Raw genomic sequence first — 21,869 nt, forward strand, 5'->3', positions numbered from 1 at the left:
AAATAAGACGTCTTACTACTGCATCTTAAAGAAAAGTTTCCATATCAGATACTGTATGTGGGTCATTAGAGCAGTGCTCTATTCTCTGAGGTGTCTTCTAAAAAGGCTATGTTCACTTCATTCCACAAGTTCTGTTATGGAAATCCGAGTGTCAATTGATGGGAAATCACATCAAAATATTTGGGTGTGTTGTGAGAATTAAATGGCACTTATTAGCGCTTCTGTACGCAGTGGGCTCTCGTGACGTCGTTGACAGAGAGCTGCATTAGCATTTAACGAGGCACACTTCTATTGTCCAGGGAGTGCTTTATCTGTTAGTCTGAATGGGCAGAGTGTGGGAAAGCTCATGAGAGAGCAGTCCCAGTCCCAGCGTCTTTCACATCATAAACACACCAGAAGGCCTCTGTTTAGGGCAGCACATGCCTTGGGAGAGTGACTTTCATATCAAAGTTTAGTGTGGTATTATTCTACAAATAGTGTGATATGGATATATTAACTGTTTAGTGTTTGGAATAGTTAACTTAAATCATTGGGCATTGGGGTGTAAAGGTACACATCTTTTTACACATCTCGAACCGTTTAGGTACAGGATGTTAGGTTCAATACACATGTATACGAACTGCAGTCTTACAGCTGTAATCAGTAGCCTTTTTTGCACGAGTACCCACGCACACATATTAAGTTATGGACCATGTCTCAGTTTAGTTAATTAATGGCAAAAAAAACATTTGACACCTTTTCAAAATACTACTCCTGCTTATGTGTTGATAATCAGCAATATTGCCGGTGAAGGTTGGGATAGAAGTACTTACAGGCTTACTGTACCAAAAATTAACCAAACTCCTTATTGAGTATGTATAATCTCATTATTTTGAAACATTATTTTTAAATGTATGTGGAATGAAAATTGTATTGAAAGTTGGAGCACCTTTAGTATCACATTTTGTAAAATATATCCTTTGTTTATTACTGTAACCTATTTATTTCGTATACAGTGTCTGCTCTTCCATATAATGTGCACAACCCCACTCACACACACTCCTCCACCTGCTGCTCTAATCGCTGCCCGTTGTCCCTTGAGACAAACTCACTTCATTGGACATGTGGCAGGTCTTCATTGCTCATTGTCACCCCAGACCCTCTCATTGGCTGCAGACTGTGAGAACCTCCAACAAACCCAAGACCCACACATTCATATGGAGATCTGGGAGTATAAATAGAAGAAGGAGAGGAGCAGTCAGTAGCAGAGCTCAAGCTCCTCTTCAGAGAGACCACAGCAGAGATACAGCCATGGCACCTACTGTCACTGTACCCATGACCTACTCTTCTGAGCATCTTACACTGAACAACAAGGTAAATATGACATATTTGTACAGGAAAACACTGAAATGTAATTGTCTCTACTATACTTGAAGCTCTTTGAATGCTGAACAGTATCTAAACAGTCTCTGTTTCTTTCTCATTCCAGCAGAGAAAGCCTTTGGTGGAGAAACTGCGCAGAGATCGCATCAACAACAGCATTGAACATCTCAAGACTCTACTGGGCCAGGAGTTCCTAAAGCAACATCCAGACTCCAAGTAGGAGAAAGCTGACATCCTGGAGATGACTGTCCACTTCCTGAAACAGAAGCAGCAGCAGCAACCCTCCACCTGCTCCTCTACAGCCAATGAGGGCTACTCCAGGTGTATGCAGGACGCTGTCAACTTCCTGTCCCAGTGTGAGGTGCAGACACAGTCCCAGAGAAGACTGCTGAGTCACTTCCTACACATGCTGCCCACAGCGGACAAGAGCACCAGAGTCCAGCTTCAGCCCAGCTCTCCAGTCCGTCACAGCAGCAACAAACAGAAGACTTCAGGCTGCACTGCACTCTGGAGGCCCTGGTAGAGCCATGTGGACTCTTTTCATGTTGACCAACAGAATTCCTCTTGTCAGTCTGTGACTGACATGGACAGTAATTCTAACGATGTAGGGACTGTGTCCCTTATGTTCTACAGTTGTAGAAATAGAATGACCTGCTTTCATGTATGGAAAGCCAGAAAAAATCTGAGGTTTATTTGACAAACTAGAGATTTTAAATGTCTAAAAAGGCTTTTATTTGAAAAGATTCTTTTGTGGACTAAATTATAAATTGTGTAAGTCTTTTATGGACCGCAGTTTTACAGACCTGATCTTAAAGGTCACTTCAGAGTGTTGAAACACTACATTTCTAACTTCTATGAAGCTATGGATTTACACACAATATTCAAGAGAGCTTGAATACAACAATGTGTACTATATTCAATAGAATTCAAGAATATAACTTCTCAGTTGTTTGAGACATTTAAAATATTACATGTGTTTTCATGTGATGTATATATTTTATTTGCTGAATTATTGGCCGCATGCTTTATTTTGTGTTTCAATGTGTCCTACCCTCTCGATTTGAGAGTATTGTGTTTCTTTTGGAAACATTTACAAGAAAGACATTGTGTCCAATTTCTTGATATTCAAGATTGTGGTATTTTATCAATTGAAATCGGAAAAGCTTTATTGGCTTTTGACAATAAATATGACAGACAAATCATAAAAACTGCCTTATTGAATCATTTCACTATTACTTTAAAACTGAGCATTGCACCCTTACAGGTTTATGACTGGATAAAGATAATTCACTGATAATCCATAGGTAATGTCAAAATTGACACCCCTACATATTACGTAAATATGTAACATTTATGGATTCCACTTTGAAGTCAGAAAATCATTGACAGCACAGTCTGTACACATAAGCTATTAATATTTAGAAACATTCTACGATTTTAGTTTTGTTTATTAGGACATATAGTAACAGTAAACGTATTCCTTAAGGGATAAATTCCTTATGCTAGAGTAATAAAACTGCTAAGGAGTCATAGAATTAGATGTGAACAGTCCAACTTACAGGTGATCAAAATGATCATATGCTGTAGAACCATGACGGACAGTAACGTTTAATTCATGCAGAGTATAGCTGTGTGATTTATTAATAAAATACACATACTGTTAAACCTTACGGCCCAATTTTGTTTTGTAATAAATAAGACGTCTTGATACTGCATCTTAAAGAAAAGTTTCCATATCAGATACTGTATGTGGGTGATTAGAGCAGTGCTCTATTCTCTGAGGTGTCTTCTAAAAAGGCTATGTTCACTTCATTCCACAAGTTCTGTTATGAAAATCCGAGTGTCAATTGATGGGAAATCACATCAAAATATTTGGGTGTGTTGTGAGAATTAAATGGCACTTATTAGCGCTTCTGTACGCAGTGGGCTCTCGTGACGTCGTTGACAGAGAGCTGCATTAGCATTTAACGAGGCACACTTCTATTGTCCAGGGAGTGCTTTATCTGTTAGTCTGAATGGGCAGAGTGTGGGAAAGCTCATGAGAGAGCAGTCCCAGTCCCAGCGTCTTTCACATCATAAACACACCAGAAGCCCTCTGTTTAGGGCAGCACATGCCTTGGGAGAGTGACTTTCATATCAAAGTTTAGTGTGGTATTATTCTACAAATAGTGTGATATGGATATATTCACTGTTTAGTGTTTGGAATAGTTAACTAGAATCATTGGGCATTGGGGTGTAAAGGTACACATCTTTACACATCTCGAACTGTTTAGGTACAGGACGTTAGGTTCAATACAGATGCATACGAAATGCAGTCTTACAGCTGTAATCAACAGTAGCCTTTTTTGCACGAGTACCCACACACACATATTAAGTTATGGACCATGTCTCAGTTTAGTTAATTAATGGCAAAAAAACATTTGACACCTTTTCAAAATACTACTCCTGCTTATGTGTTGAGCATCAGCAATATCGCCTGTGAATGTCGGGATAGAAGTACTTACAGGCTTACTGTACCAAAAATTAACCAAACTCCTTATTAAGTATATTCTCATTATTTTGAAACATTATTTTTAAATGTATGTGGAATGAAAATGTTATTGAAAGTTGGGGCACCTTTAGTATCACATTTTGTCAAATATATCCTTTGTTTATTACTGTAAACTTATTTATTTCCTATACAGTGTCTGCTCTTCCATATAATGTGCACAACCCCACTCACACACACTCCTCCACCTGCTGCTCTAATCGCTGCCCGTTGTCCCTTGAGACAAACTCACTTCACTGGACATGTGGCAGGTCTCCATTGCTCATTGTCACCCCAGACCCTCTCATTGGCTGCAGACTGTGAGAACCTCCAGCAAACCCAAGACCCACACATTCATATGGAGATCTGGGAGTATAAATAGAAGAAGGAGAGGAGCAGTCAGTAGCAGAGCTCAAGCTCCTCTTCAGAGAGACCACAGCAGAGATACAGCCATGGCACCTACTGTCACTGTACCCATGACCTACTCTTCTGAGCATCTTACACTGAACAATAAGGTAAATACTAAATATTTGTACAGGAAAACACTGAAATGTAATTGTCTCTACTATATTTGAAGCTCTTTGAATGCTGAACAGTATCTAAACAGTCTCTGTTTCTTTGTCATTCCAGCAGAGAAAGCCTTTGGTGGAGAAACTGCGCAGAGATCGCATCAACAACAGCATTGAACATCTCAAGACTCTACTGGGCCAGGAGTTCCTAAAGCAACATCCAGACTCCAAGCAGGAGAAAGCTGACATCCTGGAGATGACTGTCCACTTCCTGAAACAGAAGCAGCAGCAGCAACCCTCCACCTGCTCCACAGCAGCCAATGAGGGCTACTCCAGGTGTATGCAGGACGCTGTCAACTTCCTGTCCCAGTGTGAGGTGCAGACACAGTCCCAGAGAAGACTGCTGAGTCACTTCCTACACATGCTGCCCACAGCGGACAAGAGCACCAGAGTCCAGCTTCAGCCCAGCTCTCCAGTCCGTCACAGCAGCAGCAAACAGAAGACTTCAGGCTGCACTGCACTCTGGAGGCCCTGGTAGAGCCATGTGGACTCTTTTCATGTTGACCAACAGAATTCCTCTTGTCAGTCTGTGACTGACATGGACAGTAATTCTAACAATGTAGGGACTGTGTCCCTTATGTTCTACAGTTGTAGAAATAGAATGACCTGCTTTCATGTATGGAAAGCCAGAAAAAATCTGAGGTTTATTTGACAAACTAGAGATTTTAAATGTCTAAAAAGGCTTTTATTTGAAAAGATTCTTTTGTGGACTAAATTATAAATTGTGTAAGTCTTTTATGGACCACAGTTTTACAGACCTGATCTTAAAGGTCACTTCAGAGTGTTGAAACACTACATTTCTAACTTCTATGAAGCTATGGATTTACACACAATATTCAAGAGAGCTTGAATACAACAATGTGTACTATATTCAATAGAATTCAAGAATATAACTTCTCAGTTGTTTGAGACATTTAAAATATTACATGTGTTTTCATGTGATGTATATATTTTATTTGCTGAATTATTGGCCGCATGCTTTATTTTGTGTTTCAATGTGTCCTACCCTCTCGATTTGAGAGTATTGTGTTTCTTTTGGAAACATTTACAAGAAAGACATTGTGTCCAATTTCTTGATATTCAAGATTGTGGTATTTTATCAATTGAAATCGGAAAAGCTTTATTGGCTTTTGACAATAAATATGACAGACAAATCATAAAAACTGCCTCATTGAATCATTTCACTATTACTTTAAAACTGAGCATTACACCCTTACAGGTTTATGACTGGATAAAGATAATTCACTGATAATCCATAGCTAATGTCAAAATTGACACCCCTACATATTACGTAAATATGTAACATTTATGGATTCCACTTTGAAGTCAGAAAATCATTGACAGCACAGTCTGTACACATAAGCTATTAATATTTAGAAACATTCTACGATTTTAGTTTTGTTCATTAGGACATATAGTAACAGTAAACGTATTCCTTAAGGGATAAATTCCTTATGCTAGAGTAATAAAACTGCTAAGGAGTCATAGAATTAGATGTGAACAGTCCAACTTACAGGTGATCAAAATGATCATATGCTGTAGAACCATGACGGACAGTAACGTTTAATTCATGCAGAGTATAGCTGTGTGATTTATTAATAAAATACACATACTGTTAAACCTTACGGCCCAATTTTGTTTTGTAATAAATAAGACGTCTTGATACTGCATCTTAAAGAAAAGTTTCCATATCAGATACTGTATGTGGGTCATTAGAGCAGTGCTCTATTCTCTGAGGTGTCTTCTAAAAAGGCTATGTTCACTTCATTCCACAAGTTCTGTTATGGAAATCCGAGTGTCAATTGATGGGAAATCACATCAAAATATTTGGATGTGTTGTGAGAATTAAATGGCACTTATTAGCGCTTCTGTACGCAGTGGGCTCTCGTGACGTCGTTGACAGAGAGCTGCATTAGCATTTAACGAGGCACACTTCTATTGTCCAGGGAGTGCTTTATCTGTTAGTCTGAATGGGCAGAGTGTGGGAAAGCTCATGAGAGAGCAGTCCCAGTCCCAGCGTCTTTCACATCATAAACACACCAGAAGGCCTCTGTTTAGGGCAGCACATGCCTTGGGAGAGTGACTTTCATATCAAAGTTTAGTGTGGTATTATTCTACAAATAGTGTGATATGGATATATTAACTGTTTAGTGTTTGGAATAGTTAACTTAAATCATTGGGCATTGGGGTGTAAAGGTACACATCTTTATACACATCTCGAACCGTTTAGGTACAGGATGTTAGGTTCAATACAGATGTATACCAACTGCAGTCTTACAGGCTTACTGTACCAAAAATTAACCAAACTCCTTATTGAGTATGTATAATCTCATTATTTTTAAACATTATTTTTAAATGTATGTGGAATGAAATTTTTATTGAAAGTTGGAGCACCTTTAGTATCACATTTTGTAAAATATATCCTTGGTTTATTACTGTAACCTATTTATTTCGTATACAGTGTCTGCTCTTCCCTATAATGTACACAACCCCACTCACACACACTCCTCCACCTGCTGCTCTAATCGCTGCCCGTTGTCCCTTGAGACAAACTCACTTCATTGGACATGTGGCAGGTCTCCACTGCTCATTGTCATCCCAGACCCTCTCATTGGCTGCAGACTGTGAGAACCTCCAGCAAACCCAAGACCCACACATTCATATGGAGATCTGGGAGTATAAATAGAAGAAGGAGAGGAGCAGTCAGTAGCAGAGCTCAAGCTCCTCTTCAGAGAGACCACAGCAGAGATACAGCCATGGCACCTACTGTCACTGTACCCATGACCTACTCTTCTGAGCATCTTACACTGAACAATAAGGTAAATACAAACTAACAAACTGTCTGTATTTTGTAACTATATTTATGAGAATTTTGAAACGCTAAATCAGTATCTAAACTGGATCCTCTTTTGTCATTCCAGCTGAAAAAGCCTTTGCTGGAGAAACTGTGCAGAGATTGCATCAATAACAGCATTGAGCATCTCAAGACTACTGGGCCAGGAGTTCCTAAAACAACATCCAGAGAAATCTGACATCCTGGGGATGACTGTCCACTTCCTGAAACAGAAGCAGCAGCAGCAACCCTCCACCTGCTCCTCTACAGCCAATGAGGGCTACTCCAGGTGTATGCAGGACGCTGTCAACTTCCTGTCCCAGTGTGAGGTGCAGACACAGTCCCAGAGAAGACTGCTGAATCACTTCCTACATATGCTGCCCACAGCGGACAAGAGCACCAGAGTCCAGCTTCAGCCCAGCTCTCCAGTCCGTCACAGCAGCAGCAAACAGAAGACTTCAGGCTGCACTGCACTCTGGAGGCCCTGGTAGAGCCATGTGGACTCTTAGCGTTGATCAACAGAATTCAGTGTGCCATTCTAAGAATGGTACCAGCAATTGTCTTTAGATCTTTTGTATTCAAAAGATACCGCAATTGCCTGTTTACCAAGAAGTGTTGGCAATATTTGCTAGCGTACTCTTGTTTTGAGTTTTATCATTGCAATTGGGAATGCATTCATATAGTTCATATTTACATAGTTATAATATAACCCACATTGGGTTGCTATACTCTTGAGCATATGGTATGCTGTTATGTCCTCACATTGTCAAATTATAGCCACATTTTATTCTGTGAATATTATATATTATTGAATGGAAATTTGGATCATGCACTGTATGCGAGTTATATAATGCAGCATATGTGTACATTATACATCTGTGTGCATACCAATCACTGTGCCTTGTGAAAAAATAAAATATGCACTTAAATTCAAAAATGGATTCCTGGCTTTTGACTTCAACATACATAGTTATCATTACAACTATTTTGGTGGTCAATGATTAATATTTGTGGTCACACCATAATGTATCCAAACCATCTAGATGTTGGTCTGTCTGGCTGAATTCTAGTCCATGTGTTTTTATGATCAATGGGTATGAATCATATGAATTCAGTACAAGAAAAACAATCCTGTTTGTTATAATTATGCATTTGCATGCCATAAAACATTACACATAATTCAAATGTGCATTACTTGTTTTTAATTAGTGTACATGATATGTGTTTTTTTTTTAAACTGTCCTAAAATTGTGAGAATTGTTCTAAAACTTACTGTTTACCATGTTGTTAGTCGCTTTGGTTAAAAAAGCGTCAGCCAAATGTAATGTAATGTAATGTAATGTAATGTAATATCAGTTTAGTCATCCCTCCCTATCTAGGCCAAGTCTGCCAGAGTGCTGGAGAAATCTTCCACCTCAGTGCATCCAGCTTACAGACCAGTGAATGCTGAGAATCCCCAGTGAACATTTCAGACCCAGATGGTCGGACAATATGTAAGGGCTACCCCCTCTTAAGAGTGAGGGATCAAATACAATGGCTAACGTGATGTGTAACAAGACACGCTTCGATTGTTGCCTTATTGGGGACAGCAAATGAACAGACTGTGGGAAACAGGAGAATCCACTCACAGAGACAGCATGGGAAACTTGCATGCCCACAAAAAAAGTAGGTAGGCTACCAGAGAGGTTCCCACACTTAACAGTGGGTGGTTCATTTTACACCTCAAACAATGACAAGGCTGTCGTCTCAATGGAGGCCAGTGCTGGGCAAACTGTGAAAGCCTGTTGTGGCAGACGTAAACACACAACAAAGTCTAAGACTGTGTAATAAAGCCCCTTATGTGTCCCTTAAGTAGGCCTACCTAAAAGATGTTCAGTTCGGCACACTTGCAGAGCATCATAAAATACCAAGTTGCTAAGAAGAAGAAATTGTGGGTTTTCATTCTACTTAATGGAACTAACAACCTTTTTTAAAATCTCAGTTGGAGGTGGCAAAATTAGTTGAACTGGCACATCTGTGACATTCCTCAATAGAGGGAGCAGGTGGTGCTCTCACATCCATGCTCCTTGCAGTAACTGAAATATAGCAGTTTGTTTCTCACAAAACTTTGAGCACAAAAGAAAATGGGATTCCACCACACTTTGGTATCTAGGCCCATTGTTAACCAGGACCTTTGTGTGGACCAATGTGCCTTGTAACCATGGTTTGCGCAACCTCTGTCCACCCGTGGCTGCGAGGAGGAGAAAATACGTTTTCCCACACTCGACAACCACCCAGAATGGTGCACGAGACAATAGCCGACATCAGTCAAGCCTATGACCCTACAATAATGCAGACTGCGTGTCTACGGGGCGTGTGAGCGAAGTGTGCGAGGCAGGCGCGACCATACAGGAGCACGACCGTGTGAACGGCAGCCGCAGGAAGAATGTCAAGAAAGTAAGTGGAGGGAGGGTGGTAGGCCATCATACATTAATCACATGGACTAGCCTACTTATTAACAAAAAGGTCGAAGACGTAGTAGGCCTAATAGCCTGTTATGTAACTTAGACTTCTTCAGCCAGGGAAACAACACCTTCCCTTACCGAAAAATAACTGCATTAGGCTTACTTCAAGTGGCAAAAAATTTAAAAAACCTCAGTTTTGCAGAAATTATTTGCAGTAGGCCTACAACTGCAGTTATGTTATTACAGACATTCCGTTGTAGCAGCAAGAAAATATAGAAACAGTAACTGACTTAGGAATTGGTGAACGAGTGGTAGGATAGCCTGGGGATAATATGTCTTTTGTAGACTATAGGCTAACGTTACTTACCTCATCCGCAGAGAATCGGCATGCGCCTAGACTTGTAAATTAATTCAACGTCGAATAGCCCACGCCTCATTAGTGCTCACCTGGAAATGCTTTTAAGGAAACGTGCGTGTGTGCCACTTGGACAAGGAAGGAAGACGATGCAATAACTCGGTTGTAAACTGCTGTCGCGTGTCTTCCTAACACCTCATTTGTGAGAGTCTTTGTACCAGAGGAGGTTCAAAGACCAACGGATTTTCTCAGACTGTTTTGGTGTGTCCATGTGTCCTCACACCTACCTTCTAAATAGGTGTGAACGTGAGTCTGGCTTTTAAGTTGACGTTGCCCACTGTCATGTTAACAGCTAGATATTGTCATTGTATATCTGCAATAGGCATGCTTTATTCTGCAACTGTTGGTTTCAAACATTTTCAAATTAATTTCTATTATTTATTTGTAGTCTACTATTCATACTGAAACAATGACCACGTATATTTCACAATGAAAACTGCCTGAAAAGGCCTTCAGAGTGGTTATGTGGACTGTCAAATACAGAAATATATAATCAGATGTGTGGTTGTGTGTGTGTGTGTGTGTGTGTTTCTGAAAAGTACACTCTGGGCTGGGATGCATTCTCACCAGTAAGTGTACAAAAGGTCAGGTTGCTCGACTGTAAGGCAGTAGGCCATAATAGAATGTTACATGCAAGTGTCTTAAAACAAAGTTTTCACGAGAGCAGGTGTGACTGCTGAATTCTCATGGAATTACTAGTGGCCAAAGTTGTTGATACCTTGGGAAACTTTCTCCTGGATTGTACAACTTCAGGCCTCTTAACCATAAAAGTGATGTCTCCCTTTGTTGTCACCAGCCAGCCCACTGGCGTGAGAGTGTGGGAAAAGAAGCCAAATGTCTTTGTAATGGTAATGCCTACCTATAAATACTGTGGGGTTCCATCAGAGAGTTCCCATTTCTCACATCGCCATCACAGAGAACAGAAGACATGGCGCCCTACACTGCTGCCCTTCCTGCCTATCACAATCTGGATCTGTCTGACAAGAACAGATTCAAAGTAAGTTTTTTCCACCAGCAAAGAGTGTGCTTATCTTGTGTTGTCTGGTTGTATTTTGTGCAAATTGTAAAGTTTTACTTGTTAGAACATAGTTCTGACCTATTTTTATTATTATTTTCCTCAGTTAAGAAAACCCTTAGTGGAGAAGATGCGCAGAGATCGCATCAACACCTGCATTGAGCAGCTCAAGTCCCTGCTGGAGAAGAAGGTCCAGAGCCAGGACCCAAACGCCAAGCTGGAGAAGGCCGACATACTGGAGATGACGGTCAGCTTCCTGCGGCGGCAGCGGCATCCTGGGCCTGTGCAGAGTCAGAGGGACTATAAGGAGGGCTACTCCCAGTGCTGGAGGGAGTCCGTGCAGTTCCTCAACGCCAGCTCCAGCAGAGGAGTGCCTTTCAGGGAACATCCTCCAGAGGAGTGCCTCTCCTCTTCATCCTCGTCCTCCTCGTCCTCCTCCTTCCCGTCCACCTTGTCTCCTGTCACCTCCAAACAGAGCTCAGTCAGCGTCATCCACCATGCTGGGAGCAAGAGGCCTGTTTGGAGGCCGTGGCACTAATGCCCACAGACGACTAAACCTGAGGGATGTTGTGTGTCTCTCAAAAGTGTTGGAGAAGTTTTATTTCCACTCATCTAATATGTTAGTTTCTCATCATATTGATGGACAAGTACTCTGATGTCCTTATGTTGTTTGTAAGTGAAATTACCATATCTATTAAGTGAAGGACTCCTTCCATTCTTTAAATTGCTCTTAAAGTAGTGCCTATGTACATGTTTAACATTTTCTAATGTCCATTGAGAATTTCATTTTGTGTTCAAATGGTTGTTGATGGTTGTTTTGTATAATGTCTGCATGTTTTGACGACTCCAGTGGAGTTTACTGTGTACTTATCAGACATATGAATTGTTATTGCAGGGCTTTTTCTGAGAATATTTCTCTTTGTACTGAAATGTCCTTGTGTCTGACCAGCTAGCAGTGTGTTTGGCTTGTTACATATTGACCAAAACTGCCTGCCTGCCTGCACATCAGGCTTAACACTCCTGATGACTCGGCACAGTGGGCAGCTGCCAATGCCTGAGTTAGAAATGTCCAAATCAGGTCTTCAATCAAGTGTGACACTTCTGATTGTGGGACCAGCTGTTTTTGTTTTGTAGGCCATATCTACTGTTTGAATATAGATTTGGTTTTATTATGTGATGTATACCTAAAGCTCTTATTTGTTCTGTTTCTTGTATTAATAAACATTATTCTTTTAAATAATGGGTTTGTGTAAGGATGTATATTTGTTATGTTGCAATATGCAGTCCAAGCTTAAAAAGGGACAAACGGGGTTTTGTAATGAACTAATGTGTAGATTTACCAGATTAGATTTGTAGATTTGCAACACTTTTGTTAGAGTTACACATCTCAGTGTCTGATCAATTTGTAAGTAAGGCTAGTCTGGTGTAAACTATAAACTATAGCTAAATAATTGATTATTGATAGGATTGATTATTGCAATGCTCTATATGCTGGCTGCAATAACACCTGTCTAAAGACAGCTTATACAAAATGCAGCTGCTCGCACACTCACTAGAACTAAAAAATATGAACATATTTCCCCCATCCTGGCATCTCTACACTGGCTGCCTGTTAAAAGTCGCATTGACTTCAAAATATTACTTGTAACGTACAAAGCCATTAATGGCCAGGCACCAGAATATATTAAAGATCTCCTAGTCCCATATAACCCACTCAGACCGCTACAATCACAGAATACTGGCCTTCTTGTAATTCCAAGAATCTCAAAAACTACAGTAGGTGGCAGAGCTTTCAGATATCGGGCACCCCTCCTCTGGAATAATCTCCCTTCCTCAATTCGATTAGCAGACACCCTCCCTATTTTTAAGTCTAGACTTAAAACATACCTCTTTACTGCCTCCCATAGTTAGGTATGGTGCGGTGTGGAACTTCACCCATCTCGGGGATTGGAATGGACGACCCTGCTGAGTCCTCGTGTGACTGGCACCCCAGTCGTGCGTGCGATGTTGGTCATTGACCATACCTGCGCTGGTGTCGACTACCCCTCACCATGCCTTAGTTATGCTGCTATAGCATAGTGCTGTCATGGACTTCTCATGTGCCATGCCGTACAACCCCCTCCACTCTCCTCTCTCCCCTTCTCTCTCCCCTTCTCTCTTTCTCTCAACTCTCCCTCTCTTGCCCATTCTCACTATGATTTACTGTAACAATATATATAGCACCACTGATCACTTATTGACATTAACCACATTGATTTCAAGTAATACTAACTCATTCTACATTTCTCTTTCTTCCCCCCTTATTGTACCTCACTTGTGAGGTATATCATCACCGGTCATCAACCATCCGTGTGCCTGGCCCTCCTCTTACCCATCCCACCTGAAGTCCCATCTTTGACTGCTGTATTACTGTCCCCCTACCTGGATTCCTGGCCCGTACAGCCCTATCACCTGCCTATGACAACTCTGCCCGGATTCTGGCCTGTCTGCTGACCCACCTCTTTCCCCCTGACAACTTTCTTTCCTGGACAATTCCGACACCGGACTATCGCACTTTCTCTCACTAAATCATGATTAATGCTTTATCATACCGGATACGTAATCATCCTCTTATAACTTTCCTATTCTCCCCACCTGACTGTCATATGCATTTGTCATTGTTTACAGACCTTACTGTCCGTATTGACCCTAGGCAGATGGGTCAGGCCCTTGAGTCGTGGATCTGCTCGAGGTTTCTTCCTATATGTATCTCCAATTCTAGGGAGTTTTTCCTCGCCCCTGTTACCCATGGGCCTTCTTTCTTTCTTTCTTCCTTTTCTTTTCTCCCTCTTTTCTTTTTCTCTGATTGCCTACATTCTATAAAGCGCCATGATATATGTGTAATGTTTTGGCGCTATATAAGCACAATAAATTGAAAATTGAATTAATTGTCAACTATCAGCTTGTTTGTCAACTACATAACTGTGTTCCATGGATGCGTATACAGTATGAGAACTTCTTTGTTCCTATGCAAGTGGCAGCTGCTTTGGCTTGGAGACTAATCTTAACATATGAGAATAGTGGTGCATTCCAAAGTGTGGGATAGTGCCGATAATGAAGAACACATATTTAAGTAATATTGAAGTTATTTTTTTAATAATTAATTACTTCTTCGTCTGAAGTGTTCTCAGGTGATAATTTTGCTTTCATGGAAATGCATGGGATTGACATACAATGTAATCCAATTAATCAGCTGTTACAAAACAGTACCATTGCACTGGCATGTACAATAATTTGATTGTACTTCACAGTTTACAGTAAATCATTCATATAAACAACATGATTATAGTGAATGCTGTCCACATTAAAATTAAGAGGGGCACAATCACATGTGCCACCATTTTTGTACATATCACATACATACATACACTTTTGATTTGAACATATGGTAAAAGGCTATTCAAAAATGAGAAAATTTCTCAAAATACATGCCAATACTATACCAATTTGTAGATCAGAAAAGTATACAATGAACTCCACAGGAGTCAGCTGCTTCCAAAGATGCAGACATTGGAAATCAATGCTACTTCTACAAGATAAACTGATTGTTGATTAGATGTTAGAATCACTAAAATATCTGCAACTTCAACTAGGAACTGAATTATCTTAGATATGTACACAAGACTCCTCTGAAAAAAACCAAAGCATCTTTCTGTAACATTTGTCCATCAATATGATGAGAAACTATAACATTAGATTAGAAATTAGACAAGTGGAAATAAAACTTCTCCAACACTTTTGAGAGACACACAACATCCCTCAGGTTTAGTTGTATTAGTGTCTGTGGGCATTACTGCCACGGCCTCCAAACAGGCCTCTTGCTCCCAGCATGGTGGATGATGCTGACTGAGCTCTGTTTGGAGGTGACAGGAGACGAGGCGGACGGGAAGGAGGAGGACGAGGATGAAGAGGATGAAGAGGAGAGGTCCTGAGGGGCTCTCTGAGGGCTGATGTGGTGTTCCCTGAAAGGCACTCCTCTGCTGGAGCTGGCGTTGAGGAACTGCATGGACTCCCTCCAGCACTGGGAGTAGCCCTCCTTATAGTCCCTCTGACTCTGCACAGGCCCAGGATGCCGCTGCCGCCGCAGGAAGCTGACCGTCATCTCCAGGATGTCGGCCTTCTCCAGCTTGGCGTTTGGGTCCTGGCTCTGGAACTCCTTCTCCAGCAGGGACTTGAGCTGCTCTATGCAGGTGTTGATGCGATCTCTGCGCATCTTCTCCACTAAGGGTTTCCTTAACTGAGAAAAGAAGTAGAAGCTTTGGTTAGAAACTGCAGCAACTTAAAAATAACTGAACATATCTGCGAAATAAGAACATTTACTTAGGCTTCTGAAACAAACTTACTTTTATTCTGTCCTTGTCAGTGAGGCTCAGGCTGTCATATGTAGGTATGGAGAGAGTGGCTGTGTAGGGTGCCATGTCTTCTGTGAGCAGACCTGTTCTCCCTGGCTGTTGAGTGAGAAGTGGGATCTCTCTGTGAAGGAGGTCCGTATTTATAGCCCTTCATTACCATTACAAAGCCATGTGGCCTGTCCTGGGCTAGGTTTCCCACACTCTGACACCAGTGGGTTGAATCAATATCCCAGAGGGGGTTGGGGTGGGGAGGGTGGAGGAGGATGGGGCAGAAATCAATACTGCTATGGTCAACCGCCTATTTGGTTCAATAATGAGAGAGTTCCCAAGATCACAGGAGGGACACGTGAGCACAGTGAGATCGGCATCTTTACCTGACTTTTTCATCACCTGCTAATTTGATTTCTAAATGTTTGATGAATATTATGTATCATATAATGAGACCAATATCTCATTGTATTTAAAGATGAATATAATCTCATTTGTAATACAGTAAGAAAAAATCCATCTTTGTTATCTGTCATGTTTCTTTAGTTTTTTTGTTGTTTTGTAAAGCAGTTTGATTTTTTTGTGTTTTCTTTTATAACTCTCTGATATGGAGCTGTTGTATTTTTTGTTTTCTTGCCCTCTCTAAAAAGCACACGTTGACCAGTAGCACAGATGTTCTTTTTGGGGTAATGTTGATGACACACAATTATCCAGCCACTCCTCCTAGGGCACACGCCCGTTGCCCCTCCCCTCTGAGAATATTAGGCAGTGAATGGAGGGCCAGTGTGGGAAACGCATCCGCCGACCAACTCACACGTTCCCGAATCAATGGAGTTGACCTCCCCAACAACAAAAGCCCCTTTTATCGGCTTCACTGGCTCCCACTCTTGATTGTGTGTGTGTGTGTGTGAGAGAGAGAGAGGGTGTGGAGGGGGGAAAGAGTTTAGATGAAAAGAGAGAAAAGGGGGAGAGGGAGGAGTTGGGATGGTGTTTTGAAGACCATTACTTAATGTCATGTTACATGCATTTTTATTGGAATAATAACTATACACACAACTATACATATTATTGGTTACCTTCAAAATTAATTTGTTTATCGCACACATTACACTACAAAACAGAAGAAAAAAAACAACAACAGGATTTTGGACATCTGTTTGGAGCTGAGCAAGAGCTAGATTTACCCAGCTGCTTCATTAAACCCCTTTCTCAGGTTTTGCCTATTATCAAAAACATGGGCACACATGCCCGGGCAATTGCCGCCTTAAAAACCCAACCCGTGCCAGCAAACCGCTTTCAGGCCTGCCCACATAACTGCCACCTTTTCTTCCACACAAGAGGGCATATGCCCAACAGACTTAGGAAAAAAGACATTCACACAGCCAGCTGCCGCTCAGGGTTGTGTTGCGTTTTCTCTCTTTGCAACAGATAGAGCTTGTTTTGACCAAATGTATTATGCTCTTGCTAATCAAGCAGGTTTAGATAATCCCCCTTTGTGACCCAGTTTAAAACTTTATAATTGAATGATCAACAGCACCAGCATTTTAGGCTGTACCCATTCACTATGTGAAGACTTTAATGTGTTCAAATAGCCTAAGGAAAGAGAAAAGTACCTATACAATAGCCATAAAATGTTTGAATAGCACATAGTCTTTGAACAATGTTGCAGCTGCCTCAAGGTGCTCTTTTTCATCTGACCACTGGAGTGCAGTATAACACAAATGTGTAAGGCTGGATAATTTTTACAGGAGTACATTTGACTAAATATAGTTTTATGCTGTTCATAAATATAATACATTACTATATCGACTAAACTAATGCAAATATTGTAATGGATTACATTACCTACCATTTTGTGTCACTGCTCTATTGGTATGCCAAACCTGCTTAGTCACTGTTTAGTCATGGTGTACATTTGAATACAGTTTTGGAAGTGGGCGGTGGTGTTCATTTGTGGCTTGATTAAAATAATGTACACCTTGGGCAGGAAATAGCCACCTAGAATTCCTAGCACGCTCACGAGTATAACACCCACATGCATAGCCACTGCATAGATCTCTCTGTTGATGCTGTAGAAGGTGATGAACGAGACCCAGGACACCATGTACATCATCAGGCAGAAGGTCACACACTTGGCCTCATTGTAATTGGCTGGCAGGTCTTTGCCCATATAGCTAAGGCAGAAACAGAGGACACTGAGTATAACTACATAGACCATCTCTGCGAAGGCCCCAGCTGACATGGTTTTGCTGCACTCCTCTACGGTCTTGTCAAAGTAGAAGTCGTGGTCGTAGACGGGGAGCGAAGGATCCAGGACGATGCGCAGCACGGAGATGAGAAGCACCGAGGCCGAGACCATGCCAATCAGCGCCTCAGGGCCGTGGCTCTTGGACCAGGTCTCGTAGGAGCGGGGCAGCTTGGAGGACCACTTAAAGATGCAGACCACTTGGAGGGCTCGGACGGTGATGCAGGACAGGCAGACGGTGATGCCGCAGACGAACAGTGGCTGTTTGAGCAGGCAGCCGAGCTTGCTCGGGTGGCCGAAGTGGCACAGGGCACTGGACGCGGCGACCGTGAGCGACAGCAGCATCACCAGGCACATCTTGCCACCGGCCGACTTGACCACGGGCGTGCCCAGGTGCAGCAGGAAGACCAGGGCCGTGCCCAGCGTGAGCAGCAAGGTGACGGCCAGCAGCAGGAGCAGGGCGATGCCCAAGGGGTGCTCCCATGGCAGGTACATCACTGTCCGTGCCAGGCACTCCTCACTTTTTGCCACTGACCACTGATCCAACTCACAGTCCTGGCAGTTGGTGGTGCCTGGGGAAGCAGTCCGAAATACACTTTCACATCAAAGGTCAAAGGTCATTCACATCACAGTGTGAGGACATTCATGTACAACACAACATATTTATACATTCAACACGCTATGATCTGGCTATTTGGCGGCCTTTATTACTCATGACACATATGTACCACAAGTATACCACACACAATATAACATCTACTGAGACAAACCTTTCTGTTTTTTTATCAGCGACAGTCCAGCATCACAGTTAATGCACAGAAGATACTAGTGGATCCACGGGATACCCAAATATGACACCTACTGAACAGGTAGCGGACGGACTGAAAGAGATTCATCAGGCCACCAGGGACATTTGCCTACCAGTTTTGTTGAGGAACGTGCCAGCGGGACATGCCATGCAGTCAAAGCAGCACTTATGCTGTCCAGTCAGTAGCTTCCGATGGCCCTCGGGACACTGAGGGGAGCACACCGACGTGGGCACCTAAGAGGGATTTTAATCACGATTTTTATGAGCATGAATACATATAGATCTGCTCCCACATCAGTCCATCAGTCAAATCCAATATACTAGTTAATGTACATGTAGTAACTTAAAAGCAGTTTGTTGGTGCGCACATCCAAGGCAGGTGCTGGACAAAAAGTGCTAGGCTATCAAAAGGAAAAAAAGGGTGGAATGTCCACACACTTGCTCCCATCAGGAATTTGTATTGACTTTTACCAGTGTTGGAGCCGTTTTGATATTTATGTTTGTAAAATCATTTAAATTATTAATATTGATGAAAATCCATTGACATTAAGATAATATTTATGTTCATGAAATATGGTTTATAATTTTGACGAATATGGTTTAAATGTACATATATTTACGTGTTAAAACTGTCTGCATGGCCAATTAAGAGTGGCGTCTGCCCGTCTGATTGACAGATAGCTAGGGCTGGGACACCTGTGGCCAGGTAGAGCGGAAGTGGCAAACCATTTTTCAACCGCGTGAATGCGATAGAGGCTTTTGTTTGTATTTTGACGATAAGTGAATTAATAAATTACTCTATATTCTAAGACACGCGTTGTCCGGAGTTATCCGCTCTCAGAAGTGTCCGCTTAAAAGCTGTCACTACAACCAGTGTGTAACGTTTCGAGCTTATACGCTCTTCATCATGTAGTAATTTACTAATATATCAAAGGCTAAGGAACAAAACTCCAAATTTGCAAATGGCAGACTAAAAACATTTTTATAGTGACAAAATTGAAGCAATTGTGCACTTTAGATTAAACATCATATGAATACACACCGTCCCACCGGTCCTCCATGGTACCTGGGTTGAATCGATCCACAGAGCAGGTGGATCTGGGCTGTAGTCCCCGACCACATGCAAAGTCCACTGTTCCCCCACCCAGACCCAGGCGACAATGTCATAGCTAGTAGGGGGGTCACCATTCTCATCAAAATACACCGATGTGTTCCTGACAGAGAACCTGACAGTTTTCAGCATTTTCCAAACCTGTCAAATTCAGCAGAAAACGTTAAATACGATATCAGGTGTTGGACCACAATGATGAAATTATCCAAAACTCTCACTGAATCATCACACTCCTAGAATGTGTGGTCCTGGCTTGCGTATCTGAAATTCAAAATACCCCAAACAACCAACCATCTTTGAAGCATTGACTGACCTCCCACGGTTCTACCTCTGTGTGTTGGCATCCGCCTGTGTTACACCCAAGGGTCTTGTGCAGTGCGTGTGCTATGGCGTACACAGCTTTGTACACATTAAAGGACGAGATGATGTCGTAACTCAGCAACGGGTAGTTCTGAGACGCCATGGTCAGGAGGTCTGTGTCCTGCAAACAACTTACACTCAGGGTCTCCTTGGCATTCAAACCCTGGCTATTGTTGAGCATCAAAAGAGACCGCTTCTCGAAATCACTGAAACCAGACAGGGGTGAGTATTTCAATGACACACCCAGGACAGTCCCGATGGACTGGATGCCGGGTATGGCCGACACTAACGTCACCACTGACCAGTCCTCGGTTCCTATCCACACTTTGTCCGTGACGTTCTGTTCAATGACGAACGGGAAGAAGCCGCTGACTATCCTCTTGCTGGAGAAAACCACTATGGTGTTCACTTTTGTTTTGATGATGTTTTGGACTATGTCTCTCATGTGTTCTTTGGTGTCTTTACTGTAGCCTGGTATGACCCCCTGATAAGCGACACAGATCCCGTAGTCTGAGGCCTGCTCTGACAAACTCTGCATGCCCTGTAGGCCGTACTCATTGTCACTGCCAAGAATAGCGACCCAGGTCCAGTTGAATTTGACAAGAATCTGTATCATCGCATTCACCTGTTTTTTGTCACTTGGAATGGTGCGGAAGAACGCAGGGTACAGGACTTTGTTACTCAGCATTTCATTTGAAGCTTCATAAGATATCTGAAAATGGAGATTGGTAATAATAATATTACATAATAATAATAATAATAATAATAATAATAATAATAATAATGAGATTTAAATATGAGTTTTAATAAAGGAGTAAGACAAGGTGAAGGAGCGGCAAAAAAATGAACACATTCATAAAATGTTTCAAAGGAGAAAAAGTTTCATTGCATCAGCTGCACAGGTCACACAGAAGAGTAGGCCTACAGTAATCTCAGTGGAACATTCCAGAGCCTCACCTGTGGCACCAGGTAGGCACCCAGCGCTGCGGCTGGAGTGAAGCTATAGCTGCTGCTGTCGGGCCCGACCACAGCCACCGCCCTCTGTCCGGGCTGCGTCCCGTTGGACTGTTGTATCAGGAGGTCCAGCGTGGCTAGTGTGCTGGCCGACCGGGAGCATGTGTCATAGGTCTGGTACCCTAATGTGACTCCAGGCAGAAGGTTGAGGCTTGTGTTGTTGTTGATCTCCTCCACAGCAAATCTCATGGCTTGCAGTAAGTGGTACCCATGTTTGTTTGAAAGCCCTCTAAAATGACATTTTACAAATGGCAAGTGACAGCATCGTAAAAATAACAAATAAATAACTTATTTGTACAATTAAAGGTTTTAAAAGCTTAAAAATCTAGTTATTCTGTCAGAAGACAATAGACAGAGGGAGCCATCAAAAGTCCATTTCTACCAGCATAATAAATCACTGACCCTGTCCCTTCATGAGAACTTACTCTTTGCAGTCTCTCAAATAGGGCTGGCCGGAGACGCCAGCGTCCGTATTATGGAGAGGAAACAACCCTGCGATGTAGTAGTCTCCCACAAGCTGAAGTCCCTCACCGTCCGCTAGGCTACAGAGAGACAGCCAGAGGGTCGGGGGGATCAGCAGAGGAATCAGGAGCGTCGCTGGACTCATGTTCATCAGGAGCGTCGATGTTCTCATGTTCATCAGGAGCGTCGATGTTCTCATTTGTGGGTCTCACGGGAGGTATCTTAATGGGATTTATGCACCCCAGGAGGATTCACAGCTGCTTATCTTACTCTCCACACAGATGAGTGAGAACCGATTTGCATCATACATCTCATGGAGATACAT

General features: G+C 42.1%; 5 protein-coding genes and 2 pseudogenes across 7 annotated transcripts in view; 4 read left to right on the top strand and 3 right to left on the bottom strand.

The window, feature by feature from the left end:
- Positions 1 to 1,238: 1,238 nt before the first annotated feature.
- Positions 1,239 to 2,138, top strand: LOC121713095 (annotated as a pseudogene).
- A 2,151-nt stretch (positions 2,139 to 4,289) lies between these two features.
- LOC121713091 (transcription factor HES-5-like) lies at positions 4,290 to 5,614 on the top strand. The gene is made up of 2 exons (XM_042097400.1): positions 4,290 to 4,404; positions 4,520 to 5,614. Exons 1-2 carry the CDS (start codon positions 4,342 to 4,344, stop codon positions 4,934 to 4,936), a joined length of 480 nt encoding a protein of 159 aa, XP_041953334.1. The 5' UTR covers positions 4,290 to 4,341; the 3' UTR covers positions 4,937 to 5,614.
- A 1,548-nt stretch (positions 5,615 to 7,162) lies between these two features.
- On the top strand, positions 7,163 to 8,201 carry LOC121713096 (annotated as a pseudogene).
- Positions 8,202 to 10,010: 1,809 nt separating this feature from the next.
- Positions 10,011 to 12,405, top strand: LOC121713089 (transcription factor HES-5-like). Of its 3 annotated transcripts, none has more exons than XM_042097396.1 (3): positions 10,011 to 10,388; positions 11,036 to 11,147; positions 11,272 to 12,405. In XM_042097396.1, the coding sequence occupies exons 1-3, from the start codon at positions 10,360 to 10,362 to the stop codon at positions 11,701 to 11,703; spliced, it is 573 nt and encodes a 190-aa protein (XP_041953330.1). In that variant the 5' UTR covers positions 10,011 to 10,359; the 3' UTR covers positions 11,704 to 12,405. The 3 variants fall into 3 exon arrangements, with proteins under 3 accessions (XP_041953330.1, XP_041953332.1, XP_041953331.1); XM_042097398.1 differs by having other exon boundaries at positions 10,012 to 10,388; positions 10,947 to 11,147; XM_042097397.1 differs by having other exon boundaries at positions 10,013 to 10,396; positions 10,947 to 11,147.
- Positions 12,406 to 14,281: 1,876 nt separating this feature from the next.
- On the bottom strand, positions 14,282 to 15,639 carry LOC121713090 (transcription factor HES-5-like). Its single transcript, XM_042097399.1, has 2 exons — positions 15,548 to 15,639; positions 14,282 to 15,441 (listed from the first exon to the last, which is right to left on the bottom strand). The coding sequence occupies exons 1-2, from the start codon at positions 15,620 to 15,622 to the stop codon at positions 14,995 to 14,997; spliced, it is 522 nt and encodes a 173-aa protein (XP_041953333.1). The 5' UTR covers positions 15,623 to 15,639; the 3' UTR covers positions 14,282 to 14,994.
- Positions 15,640 to 15,824: 185 nt separating this feature from the next.
- Positions 15,825 to 21,869, bottom strand: part of iffo2a (intermediate filament family orphan 2a) — a 32,095-nt gene continuing 26,050 nt past the window's right edge. The window contains exon 10 of the transcript XR_006032733.1: positions 15,825 to 15,837. The gene's annotated coding sequence lies outside the window, so the exon portion shown is untranslated. The remainder of the gene's footprint in view (positions 15,838 to 21,869) is intronic.
- Positions 16,654 to 21,716, bottom strand: LOC121713270 (taste receptor type 1 member 1). Its single transcript, XM_042097780.1, has 6 exons — positions 21,508 to 21,716; positions 21,026 to 21,311; positions 20,022 to 20,780; positions 19,640 to 19,849; positions 18,711 to 18,831; positions 16,654 to 18,361 (listed from the first exon to the last, which is right to left on the bottom strand). The coding sequence occupies exons 1-6, from the start codon at positions 21,714 to 21,716 to the stop codon at positions 17,436 to 17,438; spliced, it is 2,511 nt and encodes an 836-aa protein (XP_041953714.1). The 3' UTR covers positions 16,654 to 17,435.

Source organism: Alosa sapidissima, chromosome 7 (assembly GCF_018492685.1).
Source record: "Alosa sapidissima isolate fAloSap1 chromosome 7, fAloSap1.pri, whole genome shotgun sequence".
NCBI lineage: Eukaryota > Metazoa > Chordata > Actinopteri > Clupeiformes > Clupeidae > Alosa > Alosa sapidissima.